At 45.8% G+C, this 26,395-nt stretch overlaps 1 protein-coding gene across 2 annotated transcripts in view; it reads right to left on the bottom strand.

The window, feature by feature from the left end:
- Positions 1 to 1,112: 1,112 nt before the first annotated feature.
- DNAH12 (dynein axonemal heavy chain 12) overlaps positions 1,113 to 26,395 on the bottom strand; it is an 81,421-nt gene continuing 56,138 nt past the window's right edge. For both annotated transcript variants that reach the window (XM_078610460.1, XM_078610458.1), the window contains 16 exons: positions 25,769 to 25,941; positions 25,189 to 25,329; positions 24,652 to 24,810; positions 24,142 to 24,286; positions 23,281 to 23,431; positions 22,470 to 22,723; positions 19,798 to 19,938; positions 18,103 to 18,240; positions 17,767 to 18,000; positions 16,672 to 16,860; positions 15,695 to 15,798; positions 14,602 to 14,806; positions 14,018 to 14,155; positions 13,445 to 13,536; positions 11,072 to 11,139; positions 1,113 to 5,117 (listed from right to left, as the gene is read on the bottom strand). In XM_078610460.1, coding sequence (XP_078466586.1) covers positions 4,927 to 5,117; positions 11,072 to 11,139; positions 13,445 to 13,536; positions 14,018 to 14,155; positions 14,602 to 14,806; positions 15,695 to 15,798; positions 16,672 to 16,860; positions 17,767 to 18,000; positions 18,103 to 18,240; positions 19,798 to 19,938; positions 22,470 to 22,723; positions 23,281 to 23,431; positions 24,142 to 24,286; positions 24,652 to 24,810; positions 25,189 to 25,329; positions 25,769 to 25,941 — 2,523 coding nt within the window. In that variant the 3' untranslated portion in view covers positions 1,113 to 4,926. The remainder of the gene's footprint in view (positions 5,118 to 11,071; positions 11,140 to 13,444; positions 13,537 to 14,017; positions 14,156 to 14,601; positions 14,807 to 15,694; positions 15,799 to 16,671; positions 16,861 to 17,766; positions 18,001 to 18,102; positions 18,241 to 19,797; positions 19,939 to 22,469; positions 22,724 to 23,280; positions 23,432 to 24,141; positions 24,287 to 24,651; positions 24,811 to 25,188; positions 25,330 to 25,768; positions 25,942 to 26,395) is intronic.

Here is a 26,395-nt window from a genome sequence, read left to right as displayed (position 1 = left end):
AAATTATCCAGGACAGATGTGTATAAAATTATATAGAACTATAGAGAACTGGAGAATGGTTGATATTCGTTTTACAACAGTGAGCATTGGAGAAACGTGGCGAAAATGAATATATGGCTGGGCTGTCGAGGCAAGCTGTGACTTTAACGTTTACAATGTTTACGACCCAACGTTCTATATTGTATTTTTAAAGTGTACTGAATGCATTTCCACCCAGCAATACTTTAAATGCAAGTGCGTCAGCTTATAGATACATTAGGCTCGTACACGCTGGCAGAACATAAATGCAGCAGTCAGTCGATGCATTCTTTATAAGCCAGCAGCTGACTTGGCAGCTGCTTTAACAAACCACACTATTCATTGAATGTGTCATTGTGTGTTCCGCTAAATAAATTATACACAGGAAATTTGAAAAAGTACTTTCTTCCATAAATGCTTTTTCTACTTTCAGTATTGAGATTTGTGAATTGTTGTCACGCACTGTATCTGTGCATTTCCATACCATTACCATCATATCAGTGATGAATGGAGGTACCCTATTCCTGCCTTCGGCCATACAGGCACCATGTACAAGAGCAGTCGTCTGCCCCTCGGGGCGTTGCACATACTCTTGCGTGCATACACACGATACACACACGCATGGCTGTTAGGCCACACCACTCTCAACATCAGCAGCATCAGCAGCATCAGCAGCATCAGCAGCATCAGCAGCATCAGCAGCATCAGCAGCATCAGCAGCATCAGCAGCATCAGCAGCATCAGCAGCATCAGCAGCATCAGCAGCATCAGCAGCATCAGCAGCATCAGCAGCATCAGCAGCATCAGCAGCATCAGCAGCATCAGCAGCATCAGCAGCATCAGCAGCATCAGCAGCATCAGCAGCATCAGCAGCATCAGCAGCATCAGCAGCATCAGCAGCATCAGCAGCATCAGCAGCATCAGCAGCATCAGCAGCATCAGCAGCATCAGCAGCATCAGCAGCATCAGCAGCATCAGCAGCATCAGCAGCATCAGCAGCATCAGCAGCATCAGCAGCATCAGCAGCATCAGCAATATTACCAGTGGCCACTTCGAAGGAGTAAATAATAGAAGAGACGGAGGCACAAACAATAAAGAGGTGAAGCTCGTGCTCTTCAATGGCACGCTTTGTGACGGATTTACAGAGGTGCCTCGAACACCGTGTTAAGCATTAAACATTTAAAACACAGCGCCACTGCACATCGAACCTGAGACCCAAAGGCATGCGTGCTATTCAACTGCATTTGTGAGAGAGCAGGACAACTGGGCCATACAAGGGAGATTTCTCCGCGGGAGGAATTGTAACCATGCAGATGCATACAAAAGCCAGCCACTGAAGCCGTAGCATTAAATCATCATTGAGGCTGCAGCATGCAATGGGGTTGGCTTTCCAAAACAAGCCATGCGTGCAGCCAGCTGCTGCACACACTGCACTCGAAGTGTGCAATCCAGCCAGTGAGATGTAGGGGTCGGCACGGTTTGGCTCAAACCACCAAACCGCGGTTTGAACCGAACCAAATCGGTTTGGTTTGGCTCTGTTTGAACTGGTTCGGTTTGGTTTGGGGCTACGAAAACCGACTCGGTTTGGCTCGGACAGGGTGGAACCGGCTCAAACTAGTTTGGTTGGTTGTAAAGGCGACACGAAAGGACATGCTGTAGTTGCCTTTGCCTGCGAATTCACTTTGCAATTGCATCTCCATGGCTCGAGCGGCTCAAGACGGCGCCATCCCCGGCGGCTCCAGCATCACAAGGTATCTCATCCACGACGTGGAAGAGACCAAACACGCCGGTAGCGACGAGGAGCCGATGGCGAGCGAACGTGAGAGCCCGGACGCCACGCGCGGCGACACGCGGCAGAGCCTCATGCGCACCCTCGGCGCCGCAGCGCTGCAGACCATTGAACTACCACACTGCGTTCAAGGACATTGGGCGTGCCAAGCTTGAGGAGATGGCTGTGGACGACATCGTCGTCCAGTACTTGCTAGTGAATCTCAATATGAAGAAAGCCTGCGTAGAAATTAGCGATTAATACACTTGATATTTGTATTGAATGCGAATATTGTTTGCCGCGCATCTTTTCGGTTCAAGCCAACTCAAGAGGTTTGGTTTAGCTTAGTTTGGTTTGGTTTTGGTTTGGTTCAGTCGTCGCTGGTTTGGTTTGGTTTGCTCAATTTGAAACCAGTTTGAGTCGGTTCAAACCGTGCCGACCCCTAGTGAGATGTCAGCTTGTAAAATGTAGCCGTGCCTGTGCACAACTTAACATCGTCTTAGCAGTGGTGGTGTAAGATAAGATCGTTGGATAGATGTTTTACAGAATCTTGATATGCAGTTGCATTTATATGAATCCAATTCTAATCGCAATTGTAATGGAATCATGCCGGAGATCACGTGCCATCATAGTCTACTGGCGTGGCGGCGAATGTGGTGCATGAGTCCAACAGCGCCCAGAGTTGCCGAATTGCGCTGTGCTGCGACTGCCCGGGACAAGCTGCGCTGCACGGTGTGGACAGTGGAGCGGGGGCCCACGGGGTTGTTGGGAGATAAGCAGGGTGTGTGCGCGTCGGGGCGCGGATTGGTCAATATTGTTGCGGGGCCTGAACGAGGGAATGTGTTTGGATGAGGCACGGGGTGCAGCTCGCGCACGTGCTAGATGCGGGGCTTGGACCCACTCGACGGCCTGAATAACGTGGCAGGGTCAGAGCCGGCAACTGCGCAAAAACGGTGCACGCATAACGCTCACGGCGCGTTCTTGGCCCTTAATTTGGGACTGAAGATGTACAGCCAACGGCTTTTTAGGCAATGGCCCTCCTTCATAGCACAATGGGCCATTGTGTTAAAGGGCCAACAATCACTTGTGTGTTTTCACCTTTGATGGTGGAGTGTTATTGACTAATGTGTTGGGAGTATGCTTGTGCACCACTGACATGGCAGTGCCACATTTCTTTCACAAAGCTAGAGCGTGACAGGCGTAGGTGGTCGTTACAGTGGCTGCGGTCATGAATAGAGATGGAGACTCCAGTTTAGAAGTTTCAAGTCGTTATTTCGGAATGTTGAAAAGCAGAACCTTCAGCACACCCATTTGTTACGCATGGTTACAGTGTTTCCTGGGTTCTGTAGTTTTACAAGCACCATGATCCTAAGCCTAGTTAGTGCTTTGCAAGTACTCGCTTACGGTCTCGTTAGATTAATGATGTACATAGGCTGTGCTCAATTTTATTTTAATTCCTCATTTTGCTCATAGATTGCATCGCTTCGCTTTAAATAAAGTGCTCCTCTACTCCCACGTCCTCCATATCTGACAGTTCTTGCAATAGCTGTAAATGCTGAGAGGATTTACATTGAACAGTGAATTTCCAATGAGTAACTGCACAACATACTGTCTGGGAACTCACTTTGCAGATAAGATCGTCCACCGGCTTAAAATTGTCTGGAGAACACCGACCTGAGCCCAGGTATAATATTTGTTGCCTATGATGTCATTAAATCAAGTCACCACATTATAGGCAGCCAATCAGATGTCAACGCATACAATGTTACCAATCAGGATTCAGAGTAACATCAGCAGCCAAGCAGCCTTCTACATAACAGCGAGTCATTATTCAGCGTTGAACAAGTCAATTCTATCCAATCACGTTTAACCATGACAGCCGGCCAATCCTGGCTGCAACACATACAACCTGGCAATGAGGCACAATGCATACGTCTCACCCAATCCGGTTTGAATAATTTACAGGTCTCTAAGTTTACATGGACAGCAGCTGGAAAATCAGAATTTAGGATATAAAGTTGAGCCGATCAAGATTGAACATAAATACAGCAAAACAAGTTTTGAAACTGGTTGCAATGCATACACATCCTCATCTCGAAGATCAGAGGGGTATTAACTATTTCATACAATTATTAAGCAAATTATCTTATTCCGTGACATATATTTAAGAATGTGACAAATGCATGAAATACACACCAGCTAATACAAAATGTGCATTAAATAATAATAATAAATCTTCATCCTAATGATGTTGGTGTTACTGATATTATTGATTACCATGCTGCTGCTACTGCTGATTAATGATGATAATGCTTTAGTTGACAATGACAACGGTACAGATATTAGAATTAGCGTTCACGATGATATATCGGCTGACAATGACCAGGATTGCTACCTCTGGCTGATGACTATAATGACACATCTAGTTTTGCTACTACTGTCAAACACTGCAGCAACTACCACCTTAGCATTAAGATACTGCTGATGCTACTGCAGTTGATGATGCTGCTGCATATGATCATGCTATCAATGATAATGCTGTTGTTACTAATGATGATGCTAATGCTGTGCTCGCCAATGATGATAATGATACTGCCCGTGCCGTTGCTGCCGACGAGGAAGCTAACAGTGCTCTGGGAAGCAGAGCTGGGGGTGAGCTGGGGGTGAGCTGGTGGGTGAGCTGGTGGGTGAGCTGGTGGGTGAGCTGGTGGGTGAGCTGGTGGGCGAGCTGCTGGGCGAGTTGGTGGGGGAGCTGGTGGGGGAGCTGGTGGGGGAGCTGGTGGGGGAGCTGCTGGGCGAGTTGGTGGGGGAGCTGGTGGGGGAGCTGGTGGGTGAGCTGGTGGGTGAGCTAGTGGGGGAGCTGGTGGGGGAGCTGGGGGTGAGCTGGGGGTGAGCTGGTGGGAGAGCTGGGGGTGAGCTGGTGGGGGAGCTGGTGTGGGAGCTGGTGGGTGAGCTGGTGGGGGAGCTGGGGGTGAGCTGGTGGGTGAGCTGGTGGGTGAGCTGGTAGGCGAGCTGGTGGGGGAGCTGGTGGTTGAGCTGGTGGGTGAGCTGGTGGGCGAGCTGGTAGGCGAGCTGGTGGGGGAGCTGGTGGTTGAGCTGGTGGGTGAGCTGGTGGGCGAGCTGGTAGGCGAGCTGCTGGGCTAGCTGTCCAGCTGACAAAGCAGCGCCACGCCGCGCTTGATCCAGTGGCGCGGGTGGCGGTCGGTGAGCAAGCGCATGCCGATGACAAAGTTGGTGGAGTGCCCCGTGGTGGACAGCGTGCCTCGTCGCTCGCTCGTCTTGTACAGAGGACACACGTAGTCGTCCGCCTCCTTGGAGCTGTCCTTTTTACCTGGAGCACAGCAGCACAAAGGGACAGTGGCAGAGTCAAGCGGCAGACAAAGCACTGACTGCCTGCCACAAAGGGACGCATCATTGTCACCATCATCGGCTGTGTTTAATCCACTGTTGGAGGAAGGCCTCTCCCCATGCCGCCACTATCTCCCGCAACCTCGAGATGCACCATTGCACCCAGTGCCAGCTCGTGAGCCACTTTCATCACTTCATCTGCTCATGGAACGTCCTATCTGAAGCGTCCCATTGCCCGGCTGCCACTCCATCAGTATTCTTGACAATCGGCCAACGTCCCTTCGAGTGACTTGGCCTGCCTGAGCCCACTCACTTTTATTAACAATGCCTTCCAATTGAGGTGCGAGCACACGGCCAACAGCATCAATCGGTCAATAAACAGAACAATATTACAGATACCGTACAGGGAGGGGAACGCCCCAGATGCCCTTCAAGTATTAAAAAAGGGAACGTTCCAGGACCACGTGGAATAAGCCTGGACACCGTCAAAAAACAGGAGCTGCTTTTGGAATTAAAAAAACACTGGAGCTATTTAATAATATTGTTTGGTTCTTTCGGTAAAGTCACGTAGACAGAAAAATGATGAAATGAAAAAAAATCACGACATTTCAATCGCAACACAAGCAATCGTCCTCAGGTGAACAAATACAGCAGGCGGACTGCTGAGACAGGAAGAAATATAGCGAGATTTTTTTTCATTTTATTATTTTTCTACCTACGTGACTTTACCGAAAGAACCAAATAATATGAATTCCTGCAGTCACGAAAGCTTTAAGTCAAGACTATTGAATAATGTTTAGACAGAAATGGGACACTTCAGTCATGTAATGATGTGTCAATCATTCATCAAATCAAAAAGAGAGACAAGATTAACCAATTAGTCTCCGCCGATCATACCTACATATATAGTTAACTAAGATCAATGGGAAAATAATATATATACAATACTACCAATCAGATTCTGGAGATTAAGGGCATTATTAGTAAGACTTTTAAGACTCAATTGAGGCTATTCTGGACAAATGAATGAATATTATTTCGTGCACGATGGCTAGGAATTGCTAGGATTGTAACGCACTACGTGAATGACAATACCATCACTCACAAAAGACAAAGATCACGCTTAAATCCTTAACAGACTGTTGGGGCAAGTGCTGTTAGCGAACACCTTTGAAGGCCGGCGCGGTATATGAAGGGGTGGGTGGCCAGCACCACACCCGACCGCCATTGTCTCCCCAGTGGCGATGTTTAACATCACATGAGGTACTCATTTGAGGCTGAGTCCACCTAGGGGAGGCCCAGCACAGGCTCAGATAATCGTCACTGGTGTTAGTGGCCGTGAGTGGGAATCGAACCCGGATCGGCGGGTTCATAGTGCATCGCGCTAACCGCTACACTACCGCTCTCTGCATGCATACATACACACTCACACATACACTCCCACGCAAATGTACTTCCACACATACACACACATACACGTACACACATACACGTACACACATGAACCCATTTGGCTCAGCTGTGAGAGCTGCATTTAAAATATACATCCACCCTCTCTCTCATACCTCTCACGTGTTCCCATGGTCCAAACAAAATAGAAATTATAACTTAGTGCGTTACAATTCTATAAACCTATTGGTTTATTGGTTTATAGAATCAGTCATGTATTTGTTTTATTAATTATGGCTCATTAGTGAATTATATTACAGACGCGACAGTGCAATTTCAATTACCACGAACTAATTCCAGAGCAATTATTTGTACCACAGCTATCCCATCCTCTGTTATTGCCCACAAACAACAAACATATTCACAGTTTAAGCCAATATGAAATTACATTTTAAAAAACGCACTGCTCGTGCGACGCCCTGATTTCAAACCACATTGAAAATTCAACTCGAGTAACTCACCGCAGTGAGCAGTACAACCAAATTCACAGCTGGGCGGAAATGATAAAAAGAACATATATACATAAATAACTAATATAACCAGGGCTCTCGCTATTTTAAATGCTAGGGAAACGTTTCATGAAAAATGAAAAGCCCCGACATTTCATTTTAATTGGCAATTTCAAAAATAATGTTGGCGTAGGCGGCAGTTTAACAAAAGAATAAAAAACCAAGCATAAAGGTTACGGGTGAGCACATGGGGAATTATGTTGTTCGGTTGCAGCTCCTTTCGACTCCAGCTACGGAACGCGTTCTGTTTATCCACGTTAAATTAGCGAGCACAACGCAGATCCTTAACCGTGCTGTGGGGATACGAGCATTAATAGCAAACGATCTGCTGCCACAGCCGCGAGAGGTCTAATGTGCTGGGGGGTTTTTTTTACTGGGTATCTCAAGGAGTCTCAGCTAATGGCCTTTGCATCGCTGTGCATCTCTGTGTGGGAGAACGTTTGTTGATTCTGCGATAACGCAGAAGCTCTCTTCATCCCCGAGGTGGTCAGGGTTCTCATAATAATAATGGCCCGGGCCGCCAGAGCACTGAGATTCGGAAATTACAATCCAGATTGAAGCCTTTTATGATTAAAACAAATTCTCAAGTAATCTGTGGGTCTTTTTAAACAACACTCGCAAGTGATTTCTTGGTTTTAGCATGCTCACTGATGACCAAAACTAGAGTAATAGCTACTACATATATAAAATAGGCTTTAGCACTCATATTAAACCCGTTAGATTTTTAAGGCAGCCATCAACACACTCCATAAATCCCCGCAAATCTAATAACACTTGATTATATTTCTGTGCTCTCCGAATGCTTCAATTCCCACTACATCTGGGACACGTGATCTCCATGACATTCCGGAATTCCTCAGTGGAATCTGTTTTCAAGACAATATTCATGAAAAGAAGCCATGTAACCCCCCACAACACTGGGTTTAAAGTAAATAACTTATACATATCATGTATCTAGAACAGATCTTGACTTAAAGCTTTCGTGACTGCAGGAATCCATATTCTTTTGGGTCTTTCGGTAAAGCCACGTAGATAGAAAAATAATACAATTAATAAAAAATAATCACAATATCACGACTTTTCGATCGCAACACAAGCAATCGTCATCAGGTGAGAGCTGCTGAAGCAGGAAAAAATATCTGGCGTGAGCGCTGCTGAGGCAGGAAGTTATAAAGGTTTGAGATGGGTGTAGCCCAAGGGTCAGTGGGCGGGGCTAGAGATGAAATTTGCATGTAAATGTAAGATAGGAGATATCTTGATAAACGAAGCTGTGGGGGTGGCCATTGTCTTGTGAGAGATTAGGCATGTCAATGTAAGATGTTGGTTTGTAAATTTAAGCTCAGAGAGAGCTCGGAAAGAAACATCGCCACATGGAGGTGGAAAAGGATGGCAAGCCGCAATTCACTAACACATCTAACGGTGGCTGTGTTAGTGAATGAAACGCAGAGAGTCGAAAATAACTGCTAACATAGGAAGGGAACACACAGCCAGTTATGACCTAAACTGGTTAATAACGTCCAGTGTGATGCTTCCAAAATTCGCCTCATCAGAAACAAACAGGTCCAAGCAGCAGTTTCACGCGACCGCTTCACATGCATCATTCAGTGACACACCACTCGCTCTACAAACCCAAGGCAAGGCCACAGACCACATCAATTGACCCCTACAGCTCCTAAGTAAAGCCAAACTTTGTAAATGGTATGCCTTCAAAAGAGCACTTCATCCAGGAAGTGATTTATCTGTTTAGAGGCAGCTCCCCCTTGTTTCTGGTTAGCAAATATAATGCATATGTATGTATGTATGCTGAACTTCTTTCGCACTGCATGTAGCCAACAGCACTAATCGGAGGTGTGGGGGAAGGACAGCAAACTTAACACAAAAAGTTATAAGGAAATTAGTTTTCAATCTACATTTAAAACATCTAGTATGATCTTCTCCAGCCGTTCTTTCTCTTAAAATAAGGCTTTGTACTACTGTATTCGGATGTGGTCAGAGTCTCTCCACCTGCTTTTGAGTGTCACAAGCATTCGAAGGCTTCGCGAGCACACCAAGGCTTACTATTGCAGATAATATGACAACTCGCGTAACCCATCTCCTCAATATAATGTTGCATAGCATCAACACACAAACCAAATCTTACTTTAATGGATGGGCCTGCCAGCTTCTTCATTTATGCAATGCAATTCACATTTTAATGGAAGCCGTGAGTTAAGCAGCTGGGACGATTTGTTTTTCAAAGTTGGGTCAGCAGCTGCCGTTGCCAAACGACGGTCTGCATTACATTGGACGGTGCAGCACAATTGCAGATGCCACGTAAATCAATGTGACACTACCAATGGGCTAAAACATGTTGCAGCTGTTGGTAATGTGTGTGTTTTATTGCCAAATAATCATTGATGACATCGGCGAAATATTCCTACGCAGAACCCTCTCTTCTTGTATAAAGAGTATTAAGACTCAGTGAGGCTTTCCTGAAAGAAACAAAGGGGCATTGTATTATTTAATTATTCATAGATCTTGTCTGCAAAATCTCCGTTTTGACCAAACAAACGATTCCACTTCTCTCGCTCCACATTCGTTTCGGCAAAGCCAACAACCCATCACGGTCAGAACAATAAAACAAACTACAGTTACATCGTGACTTTCCTTAAATAAGCTCTCAAAGTGCCTTACTAGACACACATTCCTTCACACACCCTCAACCACCAATCATGTAAATTCACCCGAGTAGGGCATTCAACCATTGCATGAACAATCCCCACACCATCGCGATCCCTCACGGTCCTGGCAATTCAACCATCCATCTCACTGAATTATTCCATAAACAAGCCACATTCCATACACGAATGAATCCAATACCTTCAAAATTACACCGCACATGGAGTTATAAGGATGATTTATAAATGTTGACTGTGAGGCTGCCAAGTATGTGCAACGGCCCTCATCGCCATTCGAATACCGTCCCCACCACCATCCCACCGTCCCTACAGAGAATCCGATTCCCAGCCTCGCTTGACCCCACACCTCAGAGAGAACCTGGGTACTAATTACTTGGACTGTATATCACGGACTCTCCTACACGTGTTTCAAGTTGTATTCATGAAATACAAATAATTGAATGTCACGCGAATGTGAATTTCAGTTGTACCGCCATAGCGCCCTCTAGTGACACATCACACCATGCTGGAGACCCCCCCCCCCCACCCTTGCACAACAACAATAATTATTAAATGTTATATAGCGCCATTCATTCTAACTGCATCTTATAACGCTGTACATTAATTATATATGAAAGTGGGAGTCTTGAGACTACAGTTCTGGTGACGCACAGCGCATGATGGGAGCCGCTCCACGTCAGTCAATTGAGCCCAGCGACGCAGGGGAGTTTGAAAGCTACAACGGTGGCGCTCTCATACAGCCGGTAGGCAGGATCTGTGAGGCTTTTCGTCACATGAACAGATTGCAGTGCTGTGTGCCAATGGATCAATATCGCTTTAGGGATGAAAAATAAATACATCGGTTGTTCTTCATACTTTCATGACATGTGGTGTATTAATAAGCCACAGCCTGCTGATGTAACTCGGTGAATTTGGAACAAATGCAAGGTTGCTGTATTGAATAAATAAACATTGCTGGGAAACACCGACCTGTACACAACCTCCCTAGAAAGTTGTAGTCAATGCAATTTCTTGGAATTAAATTAATCCCTTTGACGTCTATATATGTTTTTATTTACAGAATTCACAGTGCAGATCTAACCGACAGTGAAGCAAGCTTTAGCTTGTGCATGTGTCAAACAGGCAATACAGTGCCAATGAGCACGCATAGCACGTAAAAATAATTAACATCGTTGTGGAGAATATAAATAACAAAACAAATATGTCACAACAATAGCAATGACTGTACAGTCGAGTGTTATCAAGATGATGGGAAACACAGCTGTGAGTGGTTATGGCAAAGCACGTATGCAGTCACTTACTTGGTTTGATCCAAATGACCGGCATGGCATCAAACAGCACCTTGGGGTGCTGCTCGGCCAAGATTCCCCTGCGACACACGGTGGACAGTCGGTGAGTCTGGGCAAACATATCTCAGTGCACTGATGTAAGAGTGATGGATACAAACGGCAATAGTATAACATCACTAATACGCAAATTAACATCGCTTTCCGTAAAGATAGTTGAGTGACATCGGTAAAAGAAATCATTTTGATATAATAATAAACAACATAATAATATAATTACATGTAATAATAATTAACATAATAATCCTCCCTATAACGTGTATGTCACGAGGGGTTTTGAATATACTTCATCACACAGGTGAGTAGGGGTTTGTGATGGAGGGGTCTAGACCAGTTCAGGTATCGCTCGGCACTCATGCTCGCCCTGGCCAGGAATCAAACTCAGGTCACCAACTTCTGCCCGGCTGCCTTATAATGTTGCCTGAAACTACCAAAGACCCGATGTCATCACCATCATTTGCAAGAGCGAAGCCAATGTGTGGTGACATAATAGCTCAAAAATCACATCAGCATTTACAAATCACAAAAATTTGAAATAGTTTTGACTGAAGACATCAAGATGTCCCTTGAGATTAACATCGAGGGAGATACTTAATCCCACTACGCTCTCTTAATCCCACTACACTCTCAACAGAACACTGAATTAATTAATGAAGGAGCTTCAGAAATTACAATTACATACACAGCTTATGATGTTCACTCATTTATAAATTACACATGTATTGAACCTGGTTAATGATGGGCAATCAATTCAGATTAAAATCTTATTCCAGTCAAGTTTTAATTTCAACCTGAAATCAATAATATTTTCCGCAGGGAATTAATGTTGAATCTGAAAGACGAACACAATGCAGATCCTTATATGGCCAACTTATTTCGGGAGCTCTTTCATGTGAGAACTCAAATGTGTAATGCCCAGTGAAAACTCACACATGCCAACAAATAAAACTAAACCAATCCAAACAGGTTGGCAACCTACTTGCTCTACTGGCTAGCTCCACAGCCCATCAGATTAGGATTCACATGTAAGATGACTGCTGCCTCATATACCGACTCTGCCTGTAAAGTGCTGTATTACAGTACAGGAAAATGCCGATGGGGGCTTTAAGAGAGGTATTGAAGGAGGCTAAGGAGGGGGACTGCTTCATGTACAGTGGAGCTTGATTCCAGTAGATGGGTGCAAGGAGAGAGAAGGACCAAACACGGGATTGGGCACAGGGAGAAGCAGCCACAGAGGAAGATAGAGAGGAGATTGGGAACGAAGAGCACAGGAGGTCACATTGAAGGAGATGAGAGAGGCGAGACGAGGTAGGCCAAGAGATTTAAAGACTAGCGTGAGATGTTTGAAAAGACAGCGGTAATAAACGGGAAGGCAGTGGAGTTCAAGGAGTCGTGTACTCTGTGATAACTAAACACCTCCTCCAAGGAGTCGTGTAGTCTGTGATAACTAAATACCTCCTCCACATTTCACTGCTTTGGGCCTCAATCCAACAGCCACAGCACCACTGCAGCTGTTATTCCACCATGTCTAGCACTTAGCACTCATAAAAGAGCAGTAATACTCAAGGCATAAGCATCCATACCATGAAACATAAGTGCGTACTCTAATATGAGCAAATGCTGTTTGCAACTCAGGTAATGGATTGAGTACATTTTTCTGGAAATGTATATTATAAAAAAAAATGGTGTCCATATAAGAGAAGCATTAATGTAACACATGTCGAGTGATTCTATGAAGTAGATTTCAGTGTATATGGATTGTAATACCAGTTACTGTATATCCTGCATTTGCTTTTAGAGTCACTTCACAAGGCAAATCAAGATCCATCTGGCACTCCTCATCAGCCAAGCCTCACACTGTCATGTGAGAGAACGGTCATGAAAGATGACACATTACTAGAATTAATTCTGGGGTCACTTCAGTAGACCCCGCTAGCCCGCCACAATGACGGGCCAACACAATACCGTCAAGCTCTGTCAAAAGTATTTCATTGAATGCCAATCAGACAACAATCAAATATTTGTCTTTTTTTTAATTCGATCCTTCAGAGTCAGATAAAGTCAAATTAAGTCAAAGCTCACTTTATATATATGATCAGTAATTGGTTATTAAATTGATAATCTAGTCAGAGGTGTTTGCCTAGATTTAAATCAAGGAACGCAGTGATGCCATCTCAGGTACTCTGACATAAACGTTCTAAATCCCTGTTGCCATCTGGCCCTCCTCCTAATTTACTGCAATGCATTTACCGACCATGCTGGTAAATTGTGTATTCAATAGGGGCACACACAACACAAGCACGAAGACCGAGGCGGCTCAGTACTGACTTGCGTCTGTCCCAGCGTGCTCCGTCCAGAAAGAGTCCATTGATGTAAACGCCATCCTCCGGGGAATCCTCACTGCTATCCTTAGCCAGGACCTGCACGAGGAACCATTCAGCACTCAGTGTGTGGGTTAGCCACAATTTAAACCAATGAACAGTAAATATATACATATATTTTGGTAGCACAAGGGCAGTTCCACAAACAAGGCAACCTCAGTCAAAATTTCAGAATAACTTTAATTGCACATATGGGATGTCATTGGGAAGCTAAGTATCTATGGTTTTAGAATATCTGAGTTATTTATGGATTTCTTGAAACAATAAACTGAATGTACCACCACCATCCCTTTGTCAACGAAAAAGTTAATTCATCAGTGTGGTTGGTTTAAGATGTCTGGCCAGGTGAAAGAGTAGGCAAAATACTCTCAGATGGAGGCCCGTCCACCAGCAGGAGAGCGAGGAAGCAATTGCAAGGCTGCACCTTTACGTTTTTAACACGGTGTACGACCGAACATCAGGCACACACATCTTCTGCCCTCAGGGATTCTCACAGTTACGCACGTCGTTGTACAAATACCTCAAACTCGAAGCCCAGCAGGTCGATGGGGATGGTGTGCTTCCTGGCGTAGTTCTGCATGGCGCCCGTCAGAAAGGCTTGCGTGAAAAAGAACCCGGAGAGCCAGAAGACGTGGGGCTTTCCGTGGTCAAACCAATCCTGTCAGCACCCAGACAGCAACTTTGGAGGGTGGATTTGTTGTGGATCAATCAAGATGGAGCTGCTTGGTGCATATGTGTGTGAATGTGTGGTTGTTGGTGTGACAGCCATTTAAAAGACAATAAGGTTCCCACATGGGGCACCTTATGATGCACCAATCCCACTTCCAAAGTTTCTGCATTACCATTATGCATTCTTTTAACCACTTCATATATCTTAACCACAGCATCAGGCAACACAAAATCAGTTGTCTGGATTCAAACCCAGGTTCTCAGCAGTGCTGGCTCAGCAGTGACAGCCAATATGAGCCTCTCAATCCATCCGGTCACCTGAACTAGGACCACGACTTTTAGAGATGTGAGCAAACAGGGCCCTAGGTGTGGCCATAAATTTGTGTGAGCCACAAACCGTCGCCTCCAAGGTGTTGCATAGCAGCCGTGCGTCACCTGCAGGAACTTGAGGCGGGCGAGGAAGTCGGTGATGTAATTGCCGAGTGGTTTGAGGCTTGGATACGATCGCTTTGCCCAGCTCTCTGGGACCTTCCCCACCATCAGGCTGCTGGTCAGCGCCTCCAGCTCCGAGCTCATGACGACCAGACCCTTGATGGCTTTCTGCAGGTTCTGCAGCGTGCTGCGGATTGTCCTGATCAAGCTGGCAAGCGCACAGATGAGGGCGACGCAGTGCTGGTGAAGACCTCGAATAATATGCATTTTGCCACTAGATGGCAAACATCACTCAGCACAACTGCACATCAGAAGAGCAGTGATGTAAATTTTTATGCTCTGAAGCTGTAAAGAAAAGTAAAACCTTTTAAAGAATGAAGCTGCAGTGTGCACAACTGCTTTAGTACTATAGATCTTTACATACGGGTGAAAGGGCCATTATGTCAGTCTAGTATCTATCAGAAACATCTGAAAAATATCGATGATAGATAAAACACTACTAGTTCTTATCTTCATTAGACCTCCTTTGCCAGTACCAAAATATAATAATAGGGGTTTTCCCCTTTTTTCTGGCAACAAAACTGAAACCTTTTTACAAGTATGCATGTCTGCATTAACCACAATACTTGCAGTCAAAATGCAAATAAAAAAATTATCAGAGTGTTTTTTTTTTCACAGCCTGGGGGACACGGAGGCTTGTAACAATGCATAAACAAATGTATTAATTCAACTCATATATATATATGTCGATGCGAGAATTGATTATACTATTTACGATTCATGAACATTGGATGCTAATGTAATATTGTTACATGTAGGTTAATGGAGTAAATGAAACGACACAAACGATAGAGAAAAACAATTGAAACAATACAAGCAAGATGGCATAAATGACAAAATAAATAATTGTTTCTTTTGTTGTGAAATTCATCATTAAAGCGTGACAATGTATTGCTTCTCTGGGGTGAGGTGTGAATAATTCTATGTCTAGACATGCCTACAGGACAAGCCGAGGTAGGAGTCTACTCGACAAGGGATGTTCGTGGTATTGGTTTGCACGTTCCTTTAACAGGGAGGGTGCGGGGGGGGATGTTACTTGTTGAAGCGTTCCATTTCCTGCACCAGCACGGTGTTCATGCTCTCCTCGTAGCGCACGGGGAACTTCTGCAGGCCGGCCTCAATGTCAAAGTCCTTGGGCAGCTGTCGGTGGCAGGGAATTCGCAGGACAGGACACGTGGGAACGTTTCAGCGACAGATGAGTGCAGCTTCCTCATTGTCACTCTATTATCGTTATGGTACTGTGCATCACTTTATCGCCCTTCAGCGTGGTTGGTGTAGTTCAAGATGATTTGTTCTGTTTATTTACTATGCCCAGCACTTTTCGTACATTGTCCGTAACAATATTTTTTAAATCAACATTTAATTTGGTGACACGCCTTCAGCATTTGTTGCTATGAACCAGTCTCAGTTCCCCAACCTCCTAAACTTGATTTTTCAGGTTAGCTGTCTTGGTGTTGCCTGTAATTAAGATTTATCCTCTCCCTGGAAATGTTGAAGTGTCACTTAGATAAACAAGACTGTAATCACGTCCTGTTTGAATACGCTGAGGACAGAGACATCTTCTATGATATGAGTTTGTCTCTGAGAATAAAGTTAATTTGAAACATAATTTTTCCATTTGAGCTCCTGCATGTCCATATTTTACACTCCAATGCCCAAATATACTTCTTCTAGAAAAAATCATTTCCTGACAGCAACCGTATATGCATGACAATTTGACACTAGTTTCAATCGTAACCCAAACTCTGCCTCCCACTAATGCTCATCTTCCTCTGCCTCTCTTTATCTTCACCTGCCTCCATCTGTCTTGCCATACCTCTACCTGTCTTTCCCATCTCATCTTGTCCTTCTGTCTCCTGCTCTCTCCTTACATCCCAAGCATGCCACTGCCTCTTTTTGCCTTGTCTTCCTCTGCCTCTCTCAATCTTCACCTCCCGTCCCCTGCCTATCCTCGTTTTCCCTGCGTCTAATTGTCCTCCTCAAGCCCCTGCCTCTGTCGATTTGCCCGTGTACTTTGCTGAGGATGTCTCCAGCGATGTCCTGCAGGAGGGCGTCCGTGTTGCTGGCCGAGCCACCCTTGCGCCCACCGCCCTGCGTGAGGACGAGCGAGTCGAAGAGCGTCCGCGTCTGCTGCAGGTCCTTGGAGACGTCCACGTTCTCGTGCATCCCAAACACCTCGGGCTGCTGAGCGAATGGCAGCTTCTGCTCCGAGTGATAGCATGGGAGTAGGGGGGGGTGGAAGCATGGCGTGGGGAAGATACAGCACGGACGATTTAGAGTTGATGAATGGAAAGCGTTGGGTTGCTCTTCAAGAGGGTATGAAAGTTTTAGCAGTGGGAGGCATTGAAAGGCAGCTGAAGGTAGTTATGGAACAGATAAGCAAAGGGTGGCACAAGGATGTAAGGGACGAGGTGGAGAGACAGTCGAAAGTAGGTGGAGACAGAGGGAAAAGTTAATGAAGAAGTTAATGGATGTACAGCGGTGGGAGACAAGAAGTCAGGGGTAATGGGAAGTAGAGAGAGGTGGTGGAGAGCACATCATGCAAGAAGAGATAGAAGGCAGAGATAAGTCTATGAAGACAAGGAAAGGCAGTGGAATGCAGTAGAATGTAGAGATAGATGGGCAAACCCAGTGCACACTACTAGAAGCAGGTAAATAAAGATAGGCAACAGTGAGGTAGGGAAATTTGAGCAAAGGCAGGGAGTGGAAACAGTAGATGGAAGCAAGCATAGGCAGTGCGAGGCAATGGGAGGTAGTGGAAGGCAGAGCGAGAAAGAGATGGCAGTGGCAGAGATTGAGAGGCATTGGGAGGTGAAGGGATACAGAGGGAGGCAGTGGAAGTCAGGGGGAGTGAAGGAGGAGGAATAGGAAGAAGAGTTGGTGTGATATACAGAGAGAGAAAACACAGCAGTGGGCAGCAAGAGAAGGCAGAGATAGACAAGGATGTGGAAGAGGGAATCATTGAAAAGTGATTAAATGGAGGGGAATCAGTGTCAGATAGTAGAAGGCACACAAAGCCAGGCAGACGAATAGAATAGCAAGGAGAGTAAACAGCGGGTGGCAGAGAGACACAGGAATAGATGTTGAGGTTGCTACAGATGGCAACACCTTTATGAACTCAATGCAGTCTTCGTAGGTGCCCCTGGGTGGCGCACGGTAGAGGCCGCTCGGCGAGAAGTTGTAGTGGGCGTCCTCCAGCAGTTGTGGCGAGTAGAAGTCCTGCAGGACGGTGAGCAGGCAGCGACGGTCCCAGTCGTCTGTGACGCGCCCGCCATAGTTGCACTCGCCCGTCAGGTAAGAGATGGCCTCGAAGGGCACGTGCTCATACTCCGTCACAAAGAGCTGCGGCAAACGCAGACACATACACGAGCATGATTGCACGGCCACCTCCTGCGATCGTCTTTCAAAATCCTCTTGCACCATCCGGTCAGCTCATATCCTTACCTGCAGCTGACGTATGCTGATGCGCAGGTCGGATTCGTTGAAGCCGTATGGGATGTTCCAGCCGAGGGGTCCAAACTTTCTGCGCTCCTGCACCAGCCCGTGGAAGAAGCACACGCCGAATAGCAGCTTCTGCCACACCTGCAAGGGACAGAGATCCGAGCAGCACCGTCAGTGTGTTCCCAGGAGCTCACCTACAATCAGTGAGGAATCGGGTGTTGATGAGAATATCGCAAGGGTGCAGACACATACACACACAAATTATTACCTGTTTAGCCTTACAGGCTATAAGTAGTGTTAGCGAGCACCTATTAAGGCCGCCAAGGGGCGTGTGGCGAGTACCATGCCCTTTGCCTCTCCAGTACTGATGCTTACACGCTGCCCCAGATAGTCATCTTAAGGATGAATCAGAGAGTCAAGAAAAGATTCAGATACAACCAATCACAGGTGTTATCCATGGCTAGGAATTGAACCCGAGTTGTATAATTCCTAGCACAGTGTGCTATACATTGTGCCAGTCACCACTCACACCGACACACAAACCACACAGAGCACTGAGTAGTTTCCATTTATATTGGTAGGCCTGAGCCAGTGGTGTAATTTCTACACGATTAAGATGGGGCCAGCCCCTCCATGTAACAACTATTGAATTCCCACATGATGGTACTTATTATTGTATCAGTCCTAGAGAATGATAAGCTGAGTTGTCTCTAGACCTTGTAACATTAAATGTGCTCTACCACTGTCACCAATTACTATATCCCAACTGTGACATGGGAGTAACATCAGTACATCATGACCATCATATGATCATGTCAGGGAATGATCTCAGAAGGTGATACCACACAACTACATATAGTATAATGTGAATAGGCCTCTCTAACTCAACACTAAAGTATGCTCCCTCAACTGTTGTAAAGACAGGTTTTAATGCATGTTGATATTTCCCTATATATACTGCATGTATATGCATGTGTGTATTGAATCTAGACTATGCTCAATAACATGCCAAAACATATTATATGATGGATAACGTTTTGGTAGTCACTGGTGACCGAGCTGATACCACTAAATTAAAGGAAGCAAGTGCGTGCTGGTTAGCTGGGTGTGTCGCCACACGTCTGCAATCCGGCCCTTTTGAGGCAAGGTTGGTGACTCGTGCCGAGATCGCAGTTAAACTCCAGAGCCTGTTGGACTATCAGGTGGCCAGACGATGACAACAGAGCAAGTGTGTGTGTGTGGGACTTGGCCTTAAATGAGTACCTGGTGCAGTGTATAATCATGACCTTTAGGGAGACAAAAGTGGCCAGGTGTGGTGCTGGCCACCCACCCCCTCGTGTGCCGTGCCGACCATCATAGGTACTCGCTAACAGCACTTGCCCCAAGAGTTTGCTGAGGCTATAGGGGGGATCTTTGTCTTTGGGGAGTTTTCTCAGTGCTTCGGTTTGCTCTCACGTGCAAACAACTCACGAAAAAGGAAAACACCAAACAAGGGTGGACAGAGACAGCAAATGGGCTTCCTTGGATACATAGATGACGTCAATGTATTTATTCTCGGTTAGTGAACCTGCAATTCAAACCTTGGACCTCGGCATTGATGATTCAGTGGTCTGATAATAAAGCACTACAATTTATTTGGCTTAGCACCGCGTCAGCACAAGTCCCCGTGAAAGTTCATGTTGCTGTGGGTGAACTCACGTGCTCTTTTCCAGGACAGCTGTTGAAGAAGTCAGGGTCTGAGATGGGATCGCTGAGGTACGACTGCAGCAGATTCATGCGCAATCCGGTCGGAGGCTCGTTGGTCATCTTGACCCCGTTCTGCAGGATGCTCACGGGAAACTGGACACACAGATACATTTAAATGTACGTGCACATACAAGTAAATACACGGATTACCCATTTAGACTCATAGAGCATAGTAATACCTACTCATGAAGGCAAATCTCTTGAGTCCTGATTCTCACACAACGCAAAAGGTATGCATTTAAGGCTCAGTCAACCAAAGGGAGGCCCAGAAGAGATTCAGATAACACTCGCCAATGATAATACCAATGGCCGGTAATACAAGTCAAGTCAAGCAGTTTGTAGGAGAATGTGATAGCTACTGCGCTGCCACTCCCACAATCGCACACAAACACACGAGGTTAGCCTTGTCATGCTCGCGAGAATGTCATGGTACGTGTTGGCATATGCCGTGGTGGGTTTGTCACAACTACAGAAAAATGCATACTCAGCTGCTTTCGTCTCCATAGTACAGGTATTTACAACTGCACTGGGCATTCATTCATTTTAGACTGAGTTTCTCTCGAGGGGGGCCATGTATTGTACCAACATTGATAGACATTTTATGTTCATGACCACATTATACAATACTAGAAAAAAGGTCTGATTTATATATAAATGTTGGACTTCGTTCTGACACTTATTTCTGTAAGCTCAATAGGTCAATAACTCAACATAGTCATCACCATGTATGCTCCAATACTTTGATTCCTTCTGTCAGATTCCACAACTGTCGCACAATCGACAAGCGACTTCTTCCAAAGTATTTGTTTACAGTAACCCATCATCTAATTATAGGCCTTCCCCATGGTTGCCAACCACTGAGTGCCACTCCAATGCCTGTCTCAATAATTTGCCCTCCTCCATCCTGTGCAGATTCTTCACCCATCAACACCTACTCTGCCGGGTTACATCTATGATGCTTTATTGCCACGTTCTGTTCCGAACTGCCAAGTTGCCACGTAACTCTTAGCATCCTCGACATGCACGTACACTCAAGACAAAGGTTGCACAAACGAGCTCACAATGGTTCAATGTGGTTCTGTGGCTATTGGAGCCTGAACAGAGACCCTGTCTGATGGAATGGTCCTTAATCTCACTCGTTTCCAGGTCAAGGTGCCTCAGTGCGCTGACATATCGTATTCTTTTATCAAGGGCCCACTGTGTGCTTAATTCACAAGGCACATCAATAATTAGCTGTCTTGCCACTCCTTCGGGGACGACAGGGGCAAATCGTGTGTCTTCCTATATTATTTATTCCCTTTTCAGTGGAGTCATTTCATCATTGTCATCAACAACCTCGATGTCAACAGCAGCAACAGTTCGGTGGAGTTATATTATCCTTAACCAAATAATCTATTTTTCGCTGAGAAATTCCTGTGAGAACATGCTGCTCAATAATCATAACGCGCTAATGTGAAAGGCGTTTTTGTTGTATTGCACCGTGGAAAATAGCCACAATGCCATATACACTTTCTAGTGTACACATACACAGAGCAGCCAGACATGACCACCAGCTTAATCTAAACAAAATAAAAGTGCTATTCTTTTTGTCTTCCCATGTTAAAGTCACCATTTCAGTAGCATGTGAATTTCACCTGTATGAGGTATTGATAGTATCGCATATCCCTTTTACCTTACCATCGCATTGGGTGTGTTTGGCTGTTAGACATAATGGCCATCTCCATACCACGTGATTTTTAGTCACACAGGCACACTAGCAGAGCGCATTTGTAAGTAGGGCTTAAACAAATAGCACGAACACTTGTATTGTTGACATGCTCTCCTGAACCAATTGTATAATTCTGAGAAGAATGTAAATCAGTTATTATTCACCTGTTGAAGTTATGTACCTAGCTATGACTTCATTAAAATCCAACATCAAAGTGTCTGCTCACTCAGATGAGCAGTGTCGGAATTTCTGATCCATGTTGGCCCTGACACAGTTGTGTCAATTCCACATTCCTACGATGAGAATCAGTCTCTGGAGAGGACAACTGTTGCTGAATAAGCAAACAGCAATACTCATTGATTGATTTGACTCCCGACCGGGATTTGAACTCTCAACCTTCATACTGTGAATTTGGTACCACCCGGCCAGCAAGTGGTTCAAAATTTAGACCAAATTGTGTCCTATTCTACAGGGCCAATGTCATAACTTCTCAACACAATTGGCGTATCTACTGTGTTTCTACCAGGATGCGAAGAATTGTTTGGCAGGATAGAGTAGACAAGTTGAACGTTTACAAGAGACTGTAGCAGCAAGGGACTCTAGAAATAACCAGGAAAGCAAGGCATGTCTTCAGTCGGGCAGGTTACTGAGGCAGCCATTGGAGTGGCACCCAATGGTCAGTGACCAAGAGGAAGACCTCGAGCCAGATGGTGGTGATGCTGTTGTAAGAGTGGTCTGTGTAACGAGGGAAAGACGTCAAGCCAGGCGGTGGAATACATGTGAGGTGTTGTACCCGCAGCAGTATAGGTCGTGATAACCTCATACAATAACAATAACTTTTGATTTTCACCAGCTCGGCTATTTAATGTGCACAAGAGCAATGCTTTGGCCATGTGCACACTGTTGTGGTCGGCACCTTGTCCGACGGGTAGCTGGTGAGCCACAGCCGGAAGTCTGGATGGCAGTTGTCAGGGCTCAGATCTTCGCAGATCTTCTCAAGCGAGGGCATCCACGACACGGCCAGGTGGCAGTTCTGCAGGCACACCCACTTGCCCGTCCGCATGGCTGCTTCAATCATGCGCGCCGCCACGGGGCCCTGACCCTGGCCCAGGGAGATGGCGTTGAACTTGTCTCCCCCATAGTTGCGGTCGTTGGCAAACTTGAGCAAGCCTGTGGGTGGGTGGAGGATGGTGTGAGCCAATATGTGTTAATTTAATGATTGCAATTGATTGGCCACCCAATGATTGCAAAAAAAGTCTTCGGATTAAATTATATCTCTCAGGACTAAATATTTGTATTGCTTCAAAATATGACAAACACTCCTAAATGAATGAATTTCAAAATTGTATTGGTTCCAACTCCCTCCAAGTAATGTTACCAAATGAGGGGTACTCATCATTGGCAAAAGTCCACTCTCAGTAAAGACTCCAGTCTAGTTAAGGCTCCTAAACCCTAATGTTACACCGGTAAACTGTAAGCAAAACCTTGGAGTTGTCATTGACCCTAAGCTCTTGATATCTTCATGCATATCTCAACTCTGAAAAACCTCAAACCTATATCTGCGCAAAATCTCCCACATTCTCCATTTCCTCACTCAGCTACCACCAGCACTCCCACAGTAAATGTCCTTTTTGACGTCTTAGTCTCTCTTTTTACTGACACTGGTCTCCATGCCCAGTGGGCGTAATCACATGCTGCCCACGTGCGTGTGTGCTGGAAGCACTCACTGGCCATGGGGTCAGCGCCGGGCGAGAGCACGAAGACGAGGGGGATGGCGGCATTAGAGTCAGCGTAGCTCTTCACCAGGTCAAATGGGGGCGGCTCCACAAACTTCTTGCCCAGCTTGTCCGTCACAAAGCTCGTGATGGCCGGCACGACCTGTTGGATGGGCCGGCGGAGATACAGCGACAAGGAAGGAAAATGGCACCATTATCATTAACGCTGCCATATAACGCAAAAGTATATCGTACATGGTGTTGTGAGTAATGGTCCTTCTGCATAGCAGGGCAAGAGTGGTGAGATATCAGGTGTGTTTGGTGAGGGTGTTTGGTGAGGGTCAGGTGGATGACTGGCAAGTGGTGTCATGGGAGTGGTGAGGTGTCTGGTGAGTGTCTGGTGGGTGACTGGCAATGATGTCAGGTGATTATCTTGTGAAAGTGTCAAGTGGTGAGTAGTGTCAGGTGTCTGGTGAGTAGTATTGAGAATGGCCAACGGAGGAGGGATGGAGGATGAAGGAGGGTAGGTTAAGGAGAGAAGCATTGGAGCGACTTCCAGAGATTGGCAACCAAATGGAAGACCTAAAGCCAGATGGTGGATTACTGTAAGGAGGCACATTGGAGGATGGGTGTCAACTGTGAACGGCTTTAGGATCTAGCATAAGGAAGCAATGGAAAAGTGTGGTTGGACCAACGGCATTGGCCTTAATGACCTCTTATCCTCAATCTATTACGTGGAAGGGCTATTGCTGAAAACATCCTGTTATAAACATTGAGTGAGCTCTTCCCTGCTTATGTATGAAGGATTTGATTGATTGAATGCCGATGCAGGCGTGTCCACTGCAAGAGGCGGTAATGGATCAGAGAGCCTGCCTTGTCTGGGCGGAGGCACCGGATGACGATCATCTTCTGGAAGATGTTGAGCTTTGTGTCCCAAGGCTGTGGGAAGGGTGCATTGTGCGGAGTTTTGCTCTCGTATATCGCTCGCCACTGCTCCATTGCACTCTCAAAGTGCTCCCTGCAAAGAACATGGACATTATATCATCAACACCATCAACACCATCAATGGCATTTACTTAAATGTTTTACAAAAACCTATTTCAAACAAATCTCAACGCACTTACTCACACAATAAAAATGCTAGTGCTGCCTCTGCTCATGATGATGATGACGAAGCAACTGATTTTGCTACTGTTGGTGCTCTTGCAGGTGCTACTGATACTGCTGCTGCTGTGCCTGCTGCAGCAGCTGATCTTACTCATCCAGCTAATGATCACAAGGATGATGCTTTTCATTATGATGACGATGATCTTCTTATGACAAATGCACAATGCTGAGAATAACGATGTGTATAATGCTGCTACAATCACTGCTGGTGCTGACCTGAAGCCCTGGAAGCTGGGATTGTCGCTCATGCGACATATCTCGTCCCAGCTGCGGTCCAGAAGCCAAGTGGGGTCGGGGTTGTTGCGCTTGTTCTCCAGCCCCACTCCCCCCGTGAGCAGGAAGAGGAACTCCCGCATGTCCAGCTCTTTACGAGCACTGGGGGCACAGCACTCTCCATGTCACTGGCGAGATGTTAACTACCTCGCCTGGTATACAGGAGGCCGTGGGTTCGATCCCGACCCTGACACCTGTATATTTGGAGTTTGCATCATTGATGAGATTCGTCGCGTCGACAGCTCAGCCCAAGTCCAGGCTCAGCCCTGTTTTGCCTATGTGATCGAGTGCACTCCAGGTGATTAGTCGCAGGCACTTTACATACCAGCAGCCTTTGTGAACTATCATGTAGCAAACTGGATCAGTGGCGGCAAGCACACCAACTGGCAGGCTGCTCGTCCAACCTGAACAAAACAACGCAATCGACTGAGATATTTATGGTTCATTGAGACGCTCGCCCGTGGCGTGAGCACGACTCACATGAGAAGATTAGCACAGAGCACGAAGGAGAAGAGCAGCTTATCCCTCTCAAACAGCGAGCGGCACACGTTGCAGTAGAGGTTGTAGGTGAAGTGGTCGTTGAGGTATCGCAGGCGCTTGTCCAGAAGCTTGGACTTGTTGCTGAAACAGCATGGGCGGCACACACGTGGATATAAGGCCTAGTTAAACACACGCCCAGGTAAACCTAGTCGTTTGAGCTACAATGAAGTCTCAATATGTCAATCATGCCTCACCAGTTCACCAATCGATCATTTTACGCAATAATAATTTATTAGTCGTTTATAAAAAGGTCATGATTTTAAATCCCAGTCAGGGGTTGACTATAATCGCTTTATGATCAATAAAAATTTAGTATCACTTTGTGGAAAACAACTAATGTTATCATTCTCCCTTCACAATCTCGTATAACACTGCCTCAAATCAAGAAGCATATCTACTCTCATCTAATAAATATATTTATTCTGTCCCTCTGTCACCGGCTGCTTTGAATTACCGGCCTTAGGGGCTCTTCTAATGAGTCTCCGTTTATAAAAGTCACCACCAAATACAATTAGTTCACCTGTCCAGGATGGAGATGATGTAGAGGTTGGTGAACCAAGCCAGGGAGTACTGGTACATGGGGTCAATATTGGCCAGGTCAGCAATGCTGAAGAACAGGACAGCAGAGTGGCGAGCGATGGGTCTGTAGCCCTCCCGAGACTCTGCAAGCTTGAGTTCTGTCCTCTCCGCAACCTGAAGTAATGATATATACAGGCTGTTATTGCACTATACGGTTGCACGAGGCAACCTTAACACGAACCCACAGGTACCACACAAATCCATACCCTCAACACGTGCCCACAATCTCAACACTAACCCATAGCCTCATTACGTACACACAGCTCAAGCATGAACCCACAGCCTCAATACTAAACCACAGTATGCACTGTATGTATGTTGAACTTCTTTCGCACCGTACGTAGCCGTAATAGTACATAACTCCCACAAGTCATCACTAACCCACAGCTTCAACACAAGCCCACAGCAGCCTTAACATCAGCACACAGCCATGGAGAAGTACTTTCACCTCCATCACAAAATAAGAATCCCTTCATCCAGGCCAGAAAAACACATGTGGTAAATTTTGGTGCTCAGTACAGAGCTCATTGCATGTGAAAGAAAACCAACAGTTGCAACACCTCATCCT

The sequence above is a fragment of the Lampetra planeri genome, chromosome 34 (assembly GCF_965212315.1).
Source record: "Lampetra planeri chromosome 34, kcLamPlan1.2.h2, whole genome shotgun sequence".
NCBI classification, from domain to species: Eukaryota; Metazoa; Chordata; class Hyperoartia; order Petromyzontiformes; family Petromyzontidae; genus Lampetra; species Lampetra planeri.
Note: the sequence above shows the minus strand (reverse complement) of the source record. Positions and strands in the feature narration are given on the sequence as shown.